This window comes from Hippichthys cyanospilos, chromosome 3 (assembly GCF_059441005.1).
Source record: "Hippichthys cyanospilos isolate Australia breed blue-spotted pipefish chromosome 3, RoL_Hcya_1.0, whole genome shotgun sequence".
Taxonomy (NCBI): Eukaryota; Metazoa; Chordata; class Actinopteri; order Syngnathiformes; family Syngnathidae; genus Hippichthys; species Hippichthys cyanospilos.
In genome coordinates, this window is record NC_142371.1 from 28,756,036 (window position 1) to 28,770,951 (window position 14,916).

General features: G+C 37.7%; 2 protein-coding genes across 4 annotated transcripts; one reads left to right on the top strand and one right to left on the bottom strand.

Annotated features, from left to right (window-relative positions):
* The first annotated feature begins 3,092 nt into the window (after positions 1 to 3,092).
* On the top strand, positions 3,093 to 9,998 carry LOC148426719 (sialic acid-binding Ig-like lectin 14). The gene is made up of 9 exons (XM_088411112.1): positions 3,093 to 3,141; positions 3,221 to 3,583; positions 4,586 to 4,873; positions 6,222 to 6,473; positions 7,097 to 7,357; positions 7,442 to 7,526; positions 8,461 to 8,523; positions 8,615 to 8,684; positions 8,758 to 9,998. The coding sequence occupies exons 1-9, from the start codon at positions 3,093 to 3,095 to the stop codon at positions 8,800 to 8,802; spliced, it is 1,476 nt and encodes a 491-aa protein (XP_088267238.1). The 3' UTR covers positions 8,803 to 9,998.
* A 1,804-nt stretch (positions 9,999 to 11,802) lies between these two features.
* LOC148426720 (uncharacterized) lies at positions 11,803 to 14,816 on the bottom strand. 3 transcript variants are annotated; one of them, XM_088411156.1, is made up of 9 exons: positions 14,335 to 14,816; positions 13,880 to 14,245; positions 13,757 to 13,789; positions 13,644 to 13,673; positions 13,444 to 13,555; positions 12,787 to 12,861; positions 12,416 to 12,493; positions 12,055 to 12,133; positions 11,803 to 11,987 (listed from the first exon to the last, which is right to left on the bottom strand). In XM_088411156.1, exons 1-9 carry the CDS (start codon positions 14,396 to 14,398, stop codon positions 11,916 to 11,918), a joined length of 909 nt encoding a protein of 302 aa, XP_088267282.1. In that variant the 5' UTR covers positions 14,399 to 14,816; the 3' UTR covers positions 11,803 to 11,915. The 3 variants fall into 3 exon arrangements, with proteins under 3 accessions (XP_088267282.1, XP_088267281.1, XP_088267283.1); XM_088411155.1 differs by having other exon boundaries at positions 13,632 to 13,673; XM_088411157.1 differs by lacking the exon at positions 12,416 to 12,493 and having other exon boundaries at positions 13,632 to 13,673.
* Between the last annotated feature and the right edge of the window lie 100 nt (positions 14,817 to 14,916).

Below are 14,916 nucleotides of genomic sequence, written 5' to 3' on the forward strand. Positions count from 1 at the left end.
CCAATTGGCCAACTTTCTCTAAAATTATGCAAAATGTTGCTTCTTACAAACAAGTAAAAAAAAAAAAATGTACATCAAAATGTAGTCATTTCAAAATGTCAAACATACTTGGCCTGTTATAAATTTTCTTTCAGCTGTAAATGAACCAGCTTCCCCGAAAGTAGATTTTCCCATGCAAAGCAAACTTAACCGATAGACTACATTTCCTTTTTAAAACTGATTGTGTGCTCCTGTTTGAGTGATTGATTGACTGTGTCTTTACTATAGAAATTGAATTATTCAGAGCCTTTAATCAGCAGTGATCAAGATTTATTGTTCCTGCCATGATTAAATCAAATTCCCTCATTCAAACAGGATTAATAGCAGACACACCTTAAAATGGGGAGGGAAGCAACTTCGGATTCAGCGTTGGAACATTAAGAATATGTAAGGACCTAGAACATGTCATTGTTGAATGTGCATATTTTTGTACTAATACTTCTTTTTTTTAAATAAAGAACTTTTCCTGTGATGGGTAACCTGGCATCCTCCAGCTTCATCACCCCAAATCCCAGGAGACTATCTTGGGGGCGACCCAAAGAAGACACCGTCAAGCTGGAGGATTTCTTCACCCAAAGTGAAAAAGATCTCTGGAATATCAAAGAAAAGCAAAGCTACTCTGTGAAAAAATTGCATTTGACCGAGAGCGTTCGTTATGTCCACTTAACTCTTCAAGAAGAAGGCGTTTGTCATCCAAACGGCAGTGGAATTCTGAACCCCGCTTTTGTTGCGGAATCATGATTTGCTCCAGTCACCAACGGGATGTTCCGAAATGGAGTTTTGTCAGGAAATCAACGGGACGAGAGACCTCAGTGGAAAGGCAGCGCAAAAATGGAAAACTGGGCTTCATCTTTTTTGTGTGTTTTAATATATTGTTATGATAATTTGTTGCTTCAACATTTGTTTTGGAGCAAAATGACCCAGGAGCAAGGCCTTCCTGTCTTTTGTGCACCATGTGAGAAGAGGAAATCCTGTCGTGATGACACCTCTGACTTCAGGTACTGCTAGTAGAGAATTCATCTCAGTTTGAAAGACATTATTTAAAAATGAGCTGCTGTTTTCAACAACACTGTATCACGTATATTATCAAGCGTTGGTCTTGACATTTGTGAGACATAAAACTGAAATATCAGTGTTTTATTATTATATATCGCATTCTAATATATTGAGATACACAGGGTGTATATTTTAAATGTTTACAAGATTCAGGTTGAATGCATCAAATGAAAGAAAATAACCTTACTTTTAAGACAATTTAATTTACAAGAATAAGTCATAATTTGTTATAATTAAACTACACACAAAAAAAATCTGAATGCTAACGGGCAGTTTAGAGCAATTACCTTTTTAGTTTTTTTTCTGAAGGGGTGGTATAGTTGTAAAGCCACAGAGATGAACCTTACATGCTGGCATGTATCAATTCAGATGTCCACTGTTAAGTTGATTTGATTCATACAGTTACATCAATCATGTAAGTTTAACCCTTGTGCACACACTTTGCAAACTATTGCATTTTTTTCAAGTTATTTAGGATTTTTTTTCTTTCAACCACTTAAATTGTTCAGTGGCTTTTGTTCTATCCATTCATATGTAGGATAAATGTATTACACCCACAAAAAAATAAAAAAATGCGATTGTCTGTCTTTGTAGTCTGTGACGTGATGATGACATTTAATACATAGCCATTAACTGGTCTCTATCGCCACCTACTGTCTTGAGGTGAAACACAAGTCAACAAAGAATTTTCTGTCTGCTGACATAGTTTGACCGCCGCTCAAAGGAATGTTGCAAAAATCGCAGGAAAATTCAGGTCATATACCCTATTGTAATGCATCTCAAAAATTGCAATTGGAATGGTTTTATATGGTCCAAAATTTGGACAATGGATATTTTTTCAAACAAAATCTCACACGTCATGCTGCAATCACATAGAAATATTGTTGCATTTTAAAAAGTAACGTGTTAATCACATGCTACAATTTTCAGCTCCCTAGTGTTTTTCTTTCCCATCGATTCTTTTACGCTGTCCTAAAAAAACAACAACAACAAAAAACAACAAAGGAGATTCCATAATTTGGGATGTAATGCCACAAGGTTTAATATGACCTGATCAAAATGTTAAATAATTTAAATCAGTTTCAACCACAGCAATATATGTTATAAGCAATATATGTTCCCTTAAATGTGTGTGTATCTGTGTACACTTTTGTGTGTGTTTCCTTGTCATTGTGAAGAATAAATATGAAGTCTGATATGAAGTCTGATGCCCCCAGGGCAGATGTCTCCACTGGCCACTCTACGGGCTTTGGCTCACCACTAAACCACAAGTTTCAGAATTTTAGTTAGATTCAAAATTCGGCAAAATTAAAAAACGATGGCACACTATGAAACATATATGATCTTCCTCAAATCAAATTGGATCTGTTACTTAATGTATGTCTCGTCATATAAAGCCTAAACTTACAATAAATAAGGAATTACAAAATGATTCGGTAGACCTACACATAATTATTGTACTGTATCATAACCACAATGTAATACCATACATTGACCAAAGGCAATGATTAATATTATCCACAAAGCAAGCATAAAAATACAAATAGGGAAGTCATGGTGACTAAAATAAAGATCTTCCTTTTACAAAGGTAGAGACGATACCAACAAAGTTCACCCAGGCACTTAAAAAGATATAATTTGGCAATCACAAATAAAACCTAAATGAAGTCAAAAATGTCTACATTTCTTCGAGTTACTTTATGCAAAATGAAAACAGGAGGAACATACGCATTACTCACTACTACAACTATTCGTAGTAGTAATAGTAATAGTATTACTACTACGATGGTTTTTTATGACAAAAACAAAAAGGTAGGTGCAGTAAAAGTTAAGATAAAGATTCAGTCATCTTTGCAGTTGTCTTTTTTTCACACGTGGTTGCATGTGTTGCTTCCTGCTGGCATATTGTAGTCATCATGTCACATTTAGGGAGGTTGTACTTGTGCCACAGCCTAAACATCTCTGGGACTTTGTAAATCACATCGCAAGAGGATACAATGAATATTGTAAATAGTTCTCTGTTATTTCTTTGCTTTTTCTCCGAAGGTAATGGCATCACCACTTCATTTACGTGTTTCAGCCTCATTACTGAATAATTACATTGGCGTGTTACATTCCGTTCCAGTCATATGTGTAATGGCATCTTCCTGGACAATTGAGGTGCCATCTTCAGTGAACGGACTCCCTGGATCCTGTGTGGTGATTCCTTGCTCATTTAACTACCCAACTCCACAGAAGGCCATCAACAAACTCATCGGAATTTGGCTGGATGCAGAACATCACCTAACCTATCATCCCAATGGCTCAAAGATAAACGAGTTGTATCAAGGTCGAACTGAGCTGGTGGGAGACGTCGGGCAGAAGGATTGCTCGCTGAAGATCGATCCTCTTGAAGAAAGCGACAAGGGGCCTTTTCATTTCAGGGTCGAAATGAAAAATTTTGAAAAGTTCTCTTACTTACGAAAGACAGTCGCCATACAAATGATACGTAAGTATAAACCTTTTAATTATAGCATACCTGTATGATAGTATTGTGTATACACACTGTATTTAGAAATGTTGTTATTATTTAGTAATGACTTGGCTATCTTAATAGTAGTAAGTATTAGCAGTAGTTAGTTTGTGAGTACTGTATATTAGCTATTTTACTATGAAATATACACCATGCGTAATTACCAAGGATGGGACGAGATATTGACTGAAAATAAACCTTACCATAACAAATAATATAAAGACACGAATGCCTTGGTACGCTTTTATTTTAAAGTTGTTCCCAGCAGCTTTTGTGAAACGGACTCCTCTTTCTACTTCACAAACTGTTGCTTCTGGAGTGAGTTGTGACTCCAGATGTAAACAAAAACAACATTGGTCTGAAATGATATTCAATCACCAATTCGAGGAACTAAAAGAAAATTTCACTATGCTGACTGCTTTGTATGGCACCTGTTGTCTGCGTTTAGTGCAGAGTCTAGCATAAATTAGCGGCTATCGAGAAGATCTTGAAGCTCAAAGCTATCAAGAATGTTAGGTTATGTTTCAAAGGCAGTTTAATAAATATAAATGACCCTGCATGCAGCCGCTGACAATCTGACGCAGTTCTGTTGCCATTCCTTGCGCCTGTGGTTTGATGTCACTTTATCCCATTCGTCGAGAATTGATGAGAATTGTTGTGGGGGCATAATAAAGCCTTTAGAAGGTAAGTTGTGACTAAGATTTAGCGTACTCTGTACCTGCTTTGCTGTTTATTTTACGTGGATCTTTTGATCTAAATAAATAATTTGAGCTCCCATGTACTTCAATGTCAACTGAATCTTATTAGACCCTTGAGAATCAGTCATGCAAACTGACTAACTTTGCTAGCGATGGAAGTGCATTTTGTAAACGAAAATGACGTTGTAACTCTGTACCACTGCCAGATTTTCTGATGTCGTTTTAGGTAGGTTTTTTTTCAACTCATTATTACAACCAACCATTTTTCTGTTACATCCAGGTGAAGTAAGTCCTGTCGATTTGACGGTGATGCAGAACTTGGCAAATCAATTTGTGACTGCTTCCTGTTCTGTCATTCACTCATGCCCCACCTCTCCTCCTGTCATCCTCTGGAGTCACTCTGGACATCAACATTATGTGTCAAAACCCCTAGAGAACGGCCAATGGGAAGCTACTTCCACGTTGACCTTACATCCTGCCTACGCTAATAACGACACACATTTGCAGTGCCACGTCACATTCAAGGGGGGGCAGCAACAAGTGGCATCCAAGATCATAAATGTGAACTGTAAGTAGAATGCATATTGCTATGGAAGTGCCAGCATTATAACCTGCTTAGTACATTTGGTACCTTGGATTTCAGTGGGGACTTCTTAATACCACCAGTCTCTCATCATAGAAGTCATCATTATGATCTAAAAAAAAAAAAAAAAATTCCCGAATGCAGTTAAAATAATCTACGGACATTCCCCTGTGAACATCTCACACAAACAGCACACTCGTGTTAAGCTCAGACGTTTCATGCGTCATTCTCAGGAGATTCCATAGATGGGTAGGAAAAACATGAAATGTGTCAAATTGTGCATAAGAGGAAGCTACAAACCAACTATGTTTATTGTACATGTTTCAATATTTTAACTTCTATATGTTCAGTCATTTCGTCGTTTTTTTTTCGATGTATGAAGAATATAGATGGTGATCTAGAAGTCTCGGGCACATTTCAAGTCCTCATGAATTGTCGTAGGATGAAATTGGTACCATTTTAAAACCACATTAATTTCTAATGCTAATATATTTTTTTCACTTTTTTTTTTTCTAAATTCAGTAATGATGCTCACGCAACCCGAAAAGGTATTTTGCGTCCTTGAATTTGTGTTGATGTGTGCCATATGACCCAAAGGTGCGCTTTGAAAAATCCATGTAAAACTTGAGATGAAATGCTTTTGAATACATATGTCAGGCATATTTTTACATCCGTAATAGGTTTTGAGATATTCAATGTCAAAATGTGCCCAAAACTTTGGGAACTTTTGGACTTTTTTTGTTTTTAATGAAAATTATTCTCAACTCTCACCCAAAGCAATTTGTAGTTGTTAATCCGTTCACCAATCAAATACTGTAGTATTCAAAGAACTTTACTTTTTCCACACAATACCCCATTTTGTCAATGTGATTTTTTTTTTAACTTATTAAAAATAGTAAATGAAGAACTCACATTTACATAAGCATTCACAGCCATTGCCACGAAGCTAAAAATTGAGCTCAGTTGCATCCCTTTTCTACTGATTATCCTTGAGATCATTCTCCATCTTAATGTGAGAATTTACCTGTGGTAAATTCAGTTGATTAGACATGATTTGGAAAGGCATACACCAGTCTATACAAGGTTGACCATGCACGATGTTGAAGGAATTGTCTAGGCCTGCGGGACAGTTTGGCTTGAGGCACAAATCCGGGGAGGGACACAAAAACAATTTTGCTGTTTTGAAGGTCCCAATGAGCACATGGGTCTCCGTTGTTCATAAATGGAAGACGTTTGGAAAAACCAGGACTCTTTCTTGTGCTGGCCATCTAAACTGAGCAATTGGGAAACAAGAACCTTAGTCATGGAGGTGACCGAGAACTTTTTTCTACAGATGCCCCTTTCAATGTTGACGTTCAGTACAAAGCAAATGTGCAGGAAGGCGAGGCCGTACGTCTCAAGTGCAGCTGCATCGCCAACCCACCTGCCAGCAGCTACGTGTGGCATAATGAAAGCGGTGGCGAGCTGCACAAAGGCAGCGTCTTTGTCCTGGCAAATGTGTCCAGACACACAGGCGCCCTGTACTGCACCGCCATCAATATCATGGGAAAAGCTATTTCATCACCTGTGCAATTTGATGTAACATGTAAGTAAACAATAAACTTTTTTTTAATTATATTTAACCAATCAGATTTCATTCAGTGAATTGAAATTGACATATAAAGTACCATATGGATTTTTTTATATGGATGGATGGATGTATTTCACTATGTTAAACACCAGAGTTCCCTTTGTTAGTACCTCTACAATTTATAGTTATTTCTTTAGAGATTTCAGCGAGTACTTTAGAGTTAGGGATCAAATATCATAGCATATAAAAACATAACTACTTGCGGGAAGTTTAACTGATCAACATGTCCTGTTAGCCTTGATCTCCGCTGTATAAACCTGTGCTTGTTTGATTTATTTATCTCTTTCTATACACCTGTTCGTTTATTTAAGCTTCTTTTTCCCAGTTCATTTAAGTTTTTGCCGCTTGGAAACTGTCATGTAGATTTACATATACTCCCTTTTCAATCAATAGCGATTGGCGACTTGAGTGTCCCTGACGTTTAGTAGTATAGTTCTTTGTTATTGACGTTGGAGAATTATTTACAGGGATATGTTTTAATACAACAATCTTGGGGTGTATGCATGACAAATGAACAGTATTTAAGGGTTAAAATGCCACTCCCGACCACTACTTTTTTTTTTTTTTTTTATTAATAGATGCCCCTGGGATTAAGAGCATCTCATCCTGCTCCTCCGAGGGGGAGATGGTAAAGTGTGTGTGCATTGCAGAGTCCAGACCCCCCAGCAGGATCCACTTCTTACTGCCTGACGCAGTTCTTCCTAGAACCAACGTAGAACAACATGATTCCATTACTATCGGCACACTGCAAGCTTTGATTTCTTCTTCTGAGTTCATCATCTGCGTGGCTAACAACACCATGGGCAGCACCAGCGCCAATATCACTTTACCTGTTCGAAGTATGGAAGAAAGTGTATAATCTGAATTAACTTGTTAGATGACATAAATTCTGAATTTTTCATCAGCTTTTTGTTTAATTACAGGCAATATGCTGCATTTTTATATGATTATTGCAGCTGGAGCTGTTGTGATGCTGGTGATTCTTTTAGTAGTGATTATAAAAAAATGGTAAGCTATCTCAAGACTATAGGAAACCTTGAAAATTGAATGCTCCAAAAGTCAAAACATCGATTTAAGATTTTCAAATATTGCAGCATGCTTCCATGTTTCCCATCTGCAAGTGCATTTTGGAAAATATTCACTTTATTCATTCTGAACTCATTGTGACTCTTGCAAATTATAAAGACAATCTGAAATGCTCAGTATTAAATATATACAGTACATGCAAACATCTATAACAGTCTATAAACCCTGACAACCTTTCAACTCAAGTAGTTCACCAAAAATGTGCAGTAGTCAGCCCCAAAAGTCTCCACACCAAGGTCGAAAAAGTGACAATTTTGTGGAAGAAAGTTAAACTGTCAAAATTTTCAAAACTGGTCAAGCGCTACATATTTAATTCAGAAATATGTGAACAATGGACATCAAACTCTCCAAATCTTTTTTTTTTCAGTCATCCACTCATGACTAGACGTAATTGTTATGGGAAAACACGATTAATCAGGGAGGTGTGGTGGTTTCAAAGTGTCCACTTCACAGCACATATGTACAGTAGTTACGTTCTGGTGTGCAACTAGCATGGCACATTTAAAAGAAATGGAAGCTGTATTGATTAACAATGACTTAAGCTGGTTGTGACCACTTCTACACTAGCACAGCCCTTCCTCTTTTAGATCTGTTCTTGCATGGGTTTGCCATATTACCAACATCAGGTCTGACCTGCCTCCGCGCAGCTTAGCGCACATGCTGTTTATGATGAACTCATATGGCTTCACACGTTTTGATTAGTGTATATTGGTCAGTTCACACACGTTTGTACTACTTTAAAAAATGATTGGCAATCTAAAGTGTTGAATCTAGCTTGCTCTCATTGACAAAGCAATGTACAAACCTGCCATTCTGATGAACTCAAAAGGCTGACATACTGTTGTTTTGCCACCAGGGGTAGACCAAGAGACGTACCTATTCCGAAACCTGAATCCCTTCACACTGTCGCGTCAGCAAGGTTCGAATTCTCATTTCAGTCTTTATCATGGAAATATTTCCCATAAGCAATTAAAAAACAAAATCTAATTCCTTTCTTGGCTACCTTCAAGGAAAAGCATCAAGGCTGATCAAGATGAAAGCAGCATGTGGAATGGTCATATCTATGACAACACGAATGAGGTGTGTTAAGGCGTCCTGTGAGTTATTTCATTTAATATCTGCTCGGGATGAATCAATCTCATTTCTGTCACAGGATGAGTGGACTATAGACTGTGATCCAGTTTATGCAAATGTATAGAGGGTTCTCACTGACGTCACATTGTGGGGAGTAACCCAGATGCGCCGCCATTATAGAGGGACTCGACAAACGGAGTGCAATGCCATCATGTGTTTCTTGGACGGATGAAACAAAATTATCAATGTCAAGAAAAAAAAACTTAGCAAAGCCTGTCGCCGATGCGAAGGCATACATTGAAGGACTCAGAACACAAGAGAAGGCCCGGTATGTGGAAACATTACAGTTTATCGGCTGACTCATCCTGGATAAACGACGATCCGACTATTCTTCCCACAATTACATTTCCAGATATAGTCAACTACTTTTTTTTTTTTTTTTTTTTTTTTTTTACCGAGCCCATACACAGCCGAAGATCTTAAATCCTACAAAGGTTTGGAGGCTTATTACCAGATGGCGTGCGGATGGGTGAGGGAGACGCAACATTTTCCGAAGAATCAGAACAACACAACTCATTTATGCAACACGTGGTAGCTTGATAATAATAAATATGCCAAGATCAGTTTTATTTATGTCATAGCAAAGTCCCTTGCAATAAAATAAGCAAACAGTCAGAAAAACACCACAAGCAATAAACGTTTTTACAAGTTACTATTAAAATGTCATAATTGCATTACAAACTTTGTTTTTAGTTGCTTGCACCCAAAATTTTCTTAACTGAAAAAAAATGAGCGGAACAAATTCGGATGTTGTCCCGATTTTCTCCTCTCAGATCCTGGTTGAGCTTTGCCAACCACAGGCGTCTCCTTCCCCCGATAATTTCTGGCATTCCTCTCCTTGATATTTGATCACAATTGGAAGCCTGTAATCGTCTAAATGTTTTTTTCGGCCTGCCCGATTTGTGCAACCCGAAACACGGCAACAATTTACCTTTTTTCCTAACGATGTTACAGATAAACGTAGTGCCCATGCTGTGTTATATGGGACCTAGTACCTCCAAGATGGCAGCTTTCGGGTTTATGACGCGACGTGAAACCCCTCCATAGGGAAGCTCGAGCCTTCGTACGCCATCACTTCAAGTTTTTTTTGTATTCTTTTTGTTTGTACAAATGCTGGTTTTGTTTAATATTTTCAGTGGAAGTAAGTCTATGTGATGTTTTTGTATTCGAGAATAACCATGTAATTACTGTACTGCACAAATTCTTTGACTGTACATTAACACAAACAGTTCAAATGTGGATAAGACATAGCTGCATCAATTAAAGGAGGCATACATGTTCCCCAAGTGTCTCTCTCTCTCTCTCTCGCCCCCCCCCCCCTCTCTCTCTCTGTTGGTTGTGTTTGTTGCAGCTAACAAGCTGTTCATGTTAGCCAAGGTTGTTACAGCATAATTTTCAACTAAAGAAGCAAGCAGACTGAACCAGCGTCAGAGTCTATCCTTGTTCACACACGTGTCTTATTACAGTAGCTTTCAAGAAGAAAGTGATTCTTGTAACAGAGCAGGTTACAAACTGTGTGGCTGGTACATGGATTGGGCTAACAGGCTAACGGCCCTAGCACTCAGTCATGAGACATCTCCTGCCCACACATACATAAATACACATAGCTATATACATACTTACACAATAGTCAAGTTACTGTGTGCGTGTGTCTCTGGACACATTGCACAACTATGCAAATAAGTATTTGGCCTGAAACTCTGGTCAAGAAAATGTCTTAAAGTCTATGCTGGGATCTCAAACATTTATCATTTGTCTCGCATAGCCAACACCATTACAGAATGAGTTAGTTCCCTGTGTGTTTTGATTTTCTGGGAAGCGTTGGTATTTGGGTTTGCAATACTTTTTACGAAAGAACAATGGTGGTACAAGAAGCGTTTAACATATACCAGTTGCCTGTGTTTATTATTCTAATTGTACCTAAATATAAACTAGAGAACAATTTAGATCCCTCGAAAGGAACAGAACAGAAGTTTCATAAGTGCTCACAACACAGGAAGTGAGTTGGCAAACCCATTGACATATTGTGCAAGGCAAAGAAGGCGATTCCACTTAACTGTTATCAACTTACAGATATGAATTTGATTACTGACAATTTTGAAAAGCAGGACAGCCCAATTTGTTACATTTTTACTTTTATACATTACCCGCTTGTTTGATTGTCTAAAATCGGATGTATGTTATACTGTATTGCATTTCTTCGAGCAAATGCCATGGACAGACATTTGATTGACTATCCTTCCTTAAGAAACTAAGTAACTTGTACATTTAATGAGTTCGGAGAGTGTTTCTCAATGTTCTGAACACCTCTTTTGATCCCAGTGATGTCTATTGTATATCCATATATATAGTATATATAGTATAGTATATCTATTGTATATCCATTTTCTATGCTTGTCCGCATCATATTCTTGGGTAAGCTGGAGCCAATCTCGGCTGGCTTTTGGGCACCCTGAAATGGAAGGCCAGAACTGACGTTGGAATTGTCACCGCTGTCAGACCATGCTGACCCAGCGTTGTTGTAGGCGGTTAATGCAACTCAGGGGAGTGGCCATGATGGGGATCCAGCTCAACTTCCCCTAAGTGACATCATGCTGTTAGACTGAATCAGGAGTATTTCATTTAGTTTCATTTGCTTCAAGATGAGATGAATCACTTTTATTCCAAAAAAATGACATAATAGTTGACTATAAACTAGTCGGCTATTGGGCCGAGACCTGGCAAAGCAAACATTAAGTGAAAACAGTGATTCCACGCGAAACGTGGTCTGTCATATGTGATGACATAAAAGCAAACACAAAAAACACTAAACAAATTAGATTTCACGATAGTCTTATCTGTGGTTCAACCAATCATATGAACATATCTCAGTAATTGCAAATGTATGTTTTGTTTGTTTGTGTGTTTAAGCAAACATTTAAACCCAGCTGGTGCTGGGACACAAAAAAAAAGACACATAAAAATGCAATATACAGTAAGTTTAGTTTCCCTTGAATGAAATCCTTAAGACAAATCTCACAGTGTACAGTGATCATATAGGAGTTTTTATTTTTCACAAATACAAAAATAAATGTTTGTTTGCTCACAAATGTATAATAAAGCACCTTTATTTATTAGCTGTGTTTTTCTAACTGTGCACTTTCAGCAATAGACGAACAAGATATACGCTAGATTGCGCTACTTAGCGTGAGTCACATTTTCATAGATGTTTTGATCCCCTCCTCGTGCATCCGTCTGACCCGCAGCGTGCTGCAAAGACATAAGGCAAAATTAGCTCCATTCAGGATTAATATGATTTTCGTGGGGTGTCTCCTACCTGCACATTAACATAAATAGGCTCCTCTATAACCTTCTTGTCAGGGAGAGTTTTCTTGTCTTTCTTGCTAATTTCTTTTCTAGAAAAACAAAGAGAAAAATCAGAACCTTTTTGGCTTTAATTGGAGTTGTGGTTTGATCCTTTCCCCTTTTTGTCTGTTTTTTTTTGTTGTTTTATTTGTGAAAAAACTGTGTCTAATGTTGGAATGTGTTAACACAATGTGTAAGATTTAGACCTTTTCATGAAAAAGGAATGAATTAAATGATTATACATTTCAAAAACTTGAAATAAATGTGTTCTTAACGACCAACAGTATGTTTTAAATATAATTGTAGGTCTAGTTATCATTAAATTATATTACATGTGGGGTGGCACTCCTCCAGAGGCAGCCATGTCTGTTATAGCTACAGACAATGGTAAATGCAGCACCTCCTGCTGTCTGGAATGAAAAACAGTCTAAATCTTACACATAGTCTCTTTATAAAACAAAACAAAACAAAACAAAAAAAACTTCAAACACAAATATCAGTGTCAGTAATCAATTAAATTGGCTACCCGATTATTTAATACATTTGTAATAAATATATCATGTAAATTGTTAATAAACTCCTCAAAAATTTGAACTTTTGGGAGATGATGACTTATTAGGTCCCTGGATTATTGCGATTAGCGTTTGACCATTTTTGCAGACTATTTATGTAGACCCCTGAAATGGTGGTATACTGTACATACCTTGTGGCTTGGTTTGGCGATGCCCTGCTAAAATTCGCATAATATCCAGAGCCCTCCCTCACAAACGATTGTGACCTGTGAAAAATAATGACTTTCTTATTTTTGTGTTGCAGACATAGATATTTACAGACGGACAGACGGACAAGCCATTTGATTAGTGGATAGATAACTACAGACAGAAGGATGGATGGGCGGGCAGCTATTGGGTTTGGGCAGTGCTTCTCCAATAGTGGGGCGAAGTGATCCCAGGGGGTATGCCAGAGTTTTTTTTTGTTATGTGAAGTGTTATTGCAATAAAATAGGAATTTTCAGCTTTTTTTGTTTGTTTCTTTTGTTTTAAGGTACTTTGGCGCACTTTGTTATTTTTTTCTGTTTTAGACTAAGCTGTAACTGAGCTGTAGAAGTACTGTAAAAAAATAATTAACATTTGTTGAAAGTTGATTAATATTACTTTTTTCTTTTGTTAAAGTGAAAAAGGATACAGGTTTAGGTATATGTCTACAATTTTTATAGATAATAATCTTATTTATGGACGGCGTGGCAAGTAGTGCGATAGATTTTTTTCATTTCTAGGGGGACTAGGCAAAATCTAACTGAGAAGCACTGGGTTAGGGGTGGATGGATTCATTGATTGATTTCATTTCAATACAATATCACCTTGTGTGCTTTTTCCAAATAAGAAATCCCGCGGCTAAAAGGATCCCAGCCGCTGCAAGCGGGACAAAGATAGCAATGTAGATTGTCTGTAACATGTCCCTGTTCATTAGATCTGTCAAGAAAATAGACATTATTGTCAACAATGAAGGAATTTGCTATTTGGATTTGATTTAGAGGTATACACATACGCTGTAGCTCACTTGGCATAGCTGAAGTTGGGAAAATCATTTCTGGAAAAAACAAAACAAAACGACGCCTATTGTAATGAATTGGTTAAAGCATCAATAGTGAATGTTAAAGACTAGGCTTTTACCTGGATTCAGAGTGACTGGTACTGCACCTGGGCCTAAATGGGAAATTGAAATGAAATACAGTATACTCAATAATACAACAACGATTTGAAACAACTATGACGGTATTTTGCCGTACTTCTTACCTGATGCAGATATGGTGACGCGCTGTCGGTAAAAACTGTAGTTCTCCTTGGCAATAATCCTTAAATAAATAACCAGTCGGCTGTCCATTAGGTTTGCAATCCTGAGGGTGCAACTACTGTTTTTCTCTCGCGGCATCTGTGTCTTTCCTTGGTACTTGGCCACCACAAAAGTGTCATTGGGGTGATAAATGAACGCGTTGCCATCCCTGTCGTGGGTATTAAATGTGCTTTTCAGGCGCAGTTTCCAAAAGAGCTGAAGGTTTTCTGTGTGATATTTGTGCGGGTAACTAAACATACACGGTATAGTCAATCTTTGGCCTCTCACTGCTGTGATGCTTTGGTTGACAGTCACACCCCATGTTTCACCTGGCGATGACGAAAAAAAACAACAATTCAATGTGCTATAGTACAGAGCCCATGTGACAACATCCAAATCAAATCCCGATACTACCCACCATTTGAATGAGCGGCCAGGATCAGAGCGACGGCAAGCTCAAACAAAGGTTGCAGACGATCCATTACAGATATTCCGAGTCCAGATTCCAGTCTTGTTGATTTTGGAGAGCACGGTCCGCTACATGTGTCCACTTTGGCGCGAGCACAATCAGAAGTCAACAGGACAGCTCATTTAACTGTGTGTTAATGCTTTAGAGGAGAGGTCATTGCTCATGAATCCTGACGGTAATGTGAAATTTTTGGGTGTGTTTCCTGTTGCTTTGCAGTGGTGAATAAAAAAAGGAAGTCAGAACAGTGCAGTGAATGTTCATTTTCTCTCAGTGAGTTTAAGTAAGATTGGTTAAGAACACCTCAATATTGAATCCTGTCAAACAACTTTTTTTTTTTTGCGTAATTTGAAAATCTACATTTGTGGACCATTGTTGAACAAGGAAGCATATATGGTGATTATTCAAAATGGACACTGCCTCACTTATGGGAATTGAGAACAAAATTAGAGCCTTGTCAGTCCTATCCAAATGAATGAATGAATAAATGAGTGAATGAAGGTCAAGAGGGCACACATGTGACACCTGCGGCAT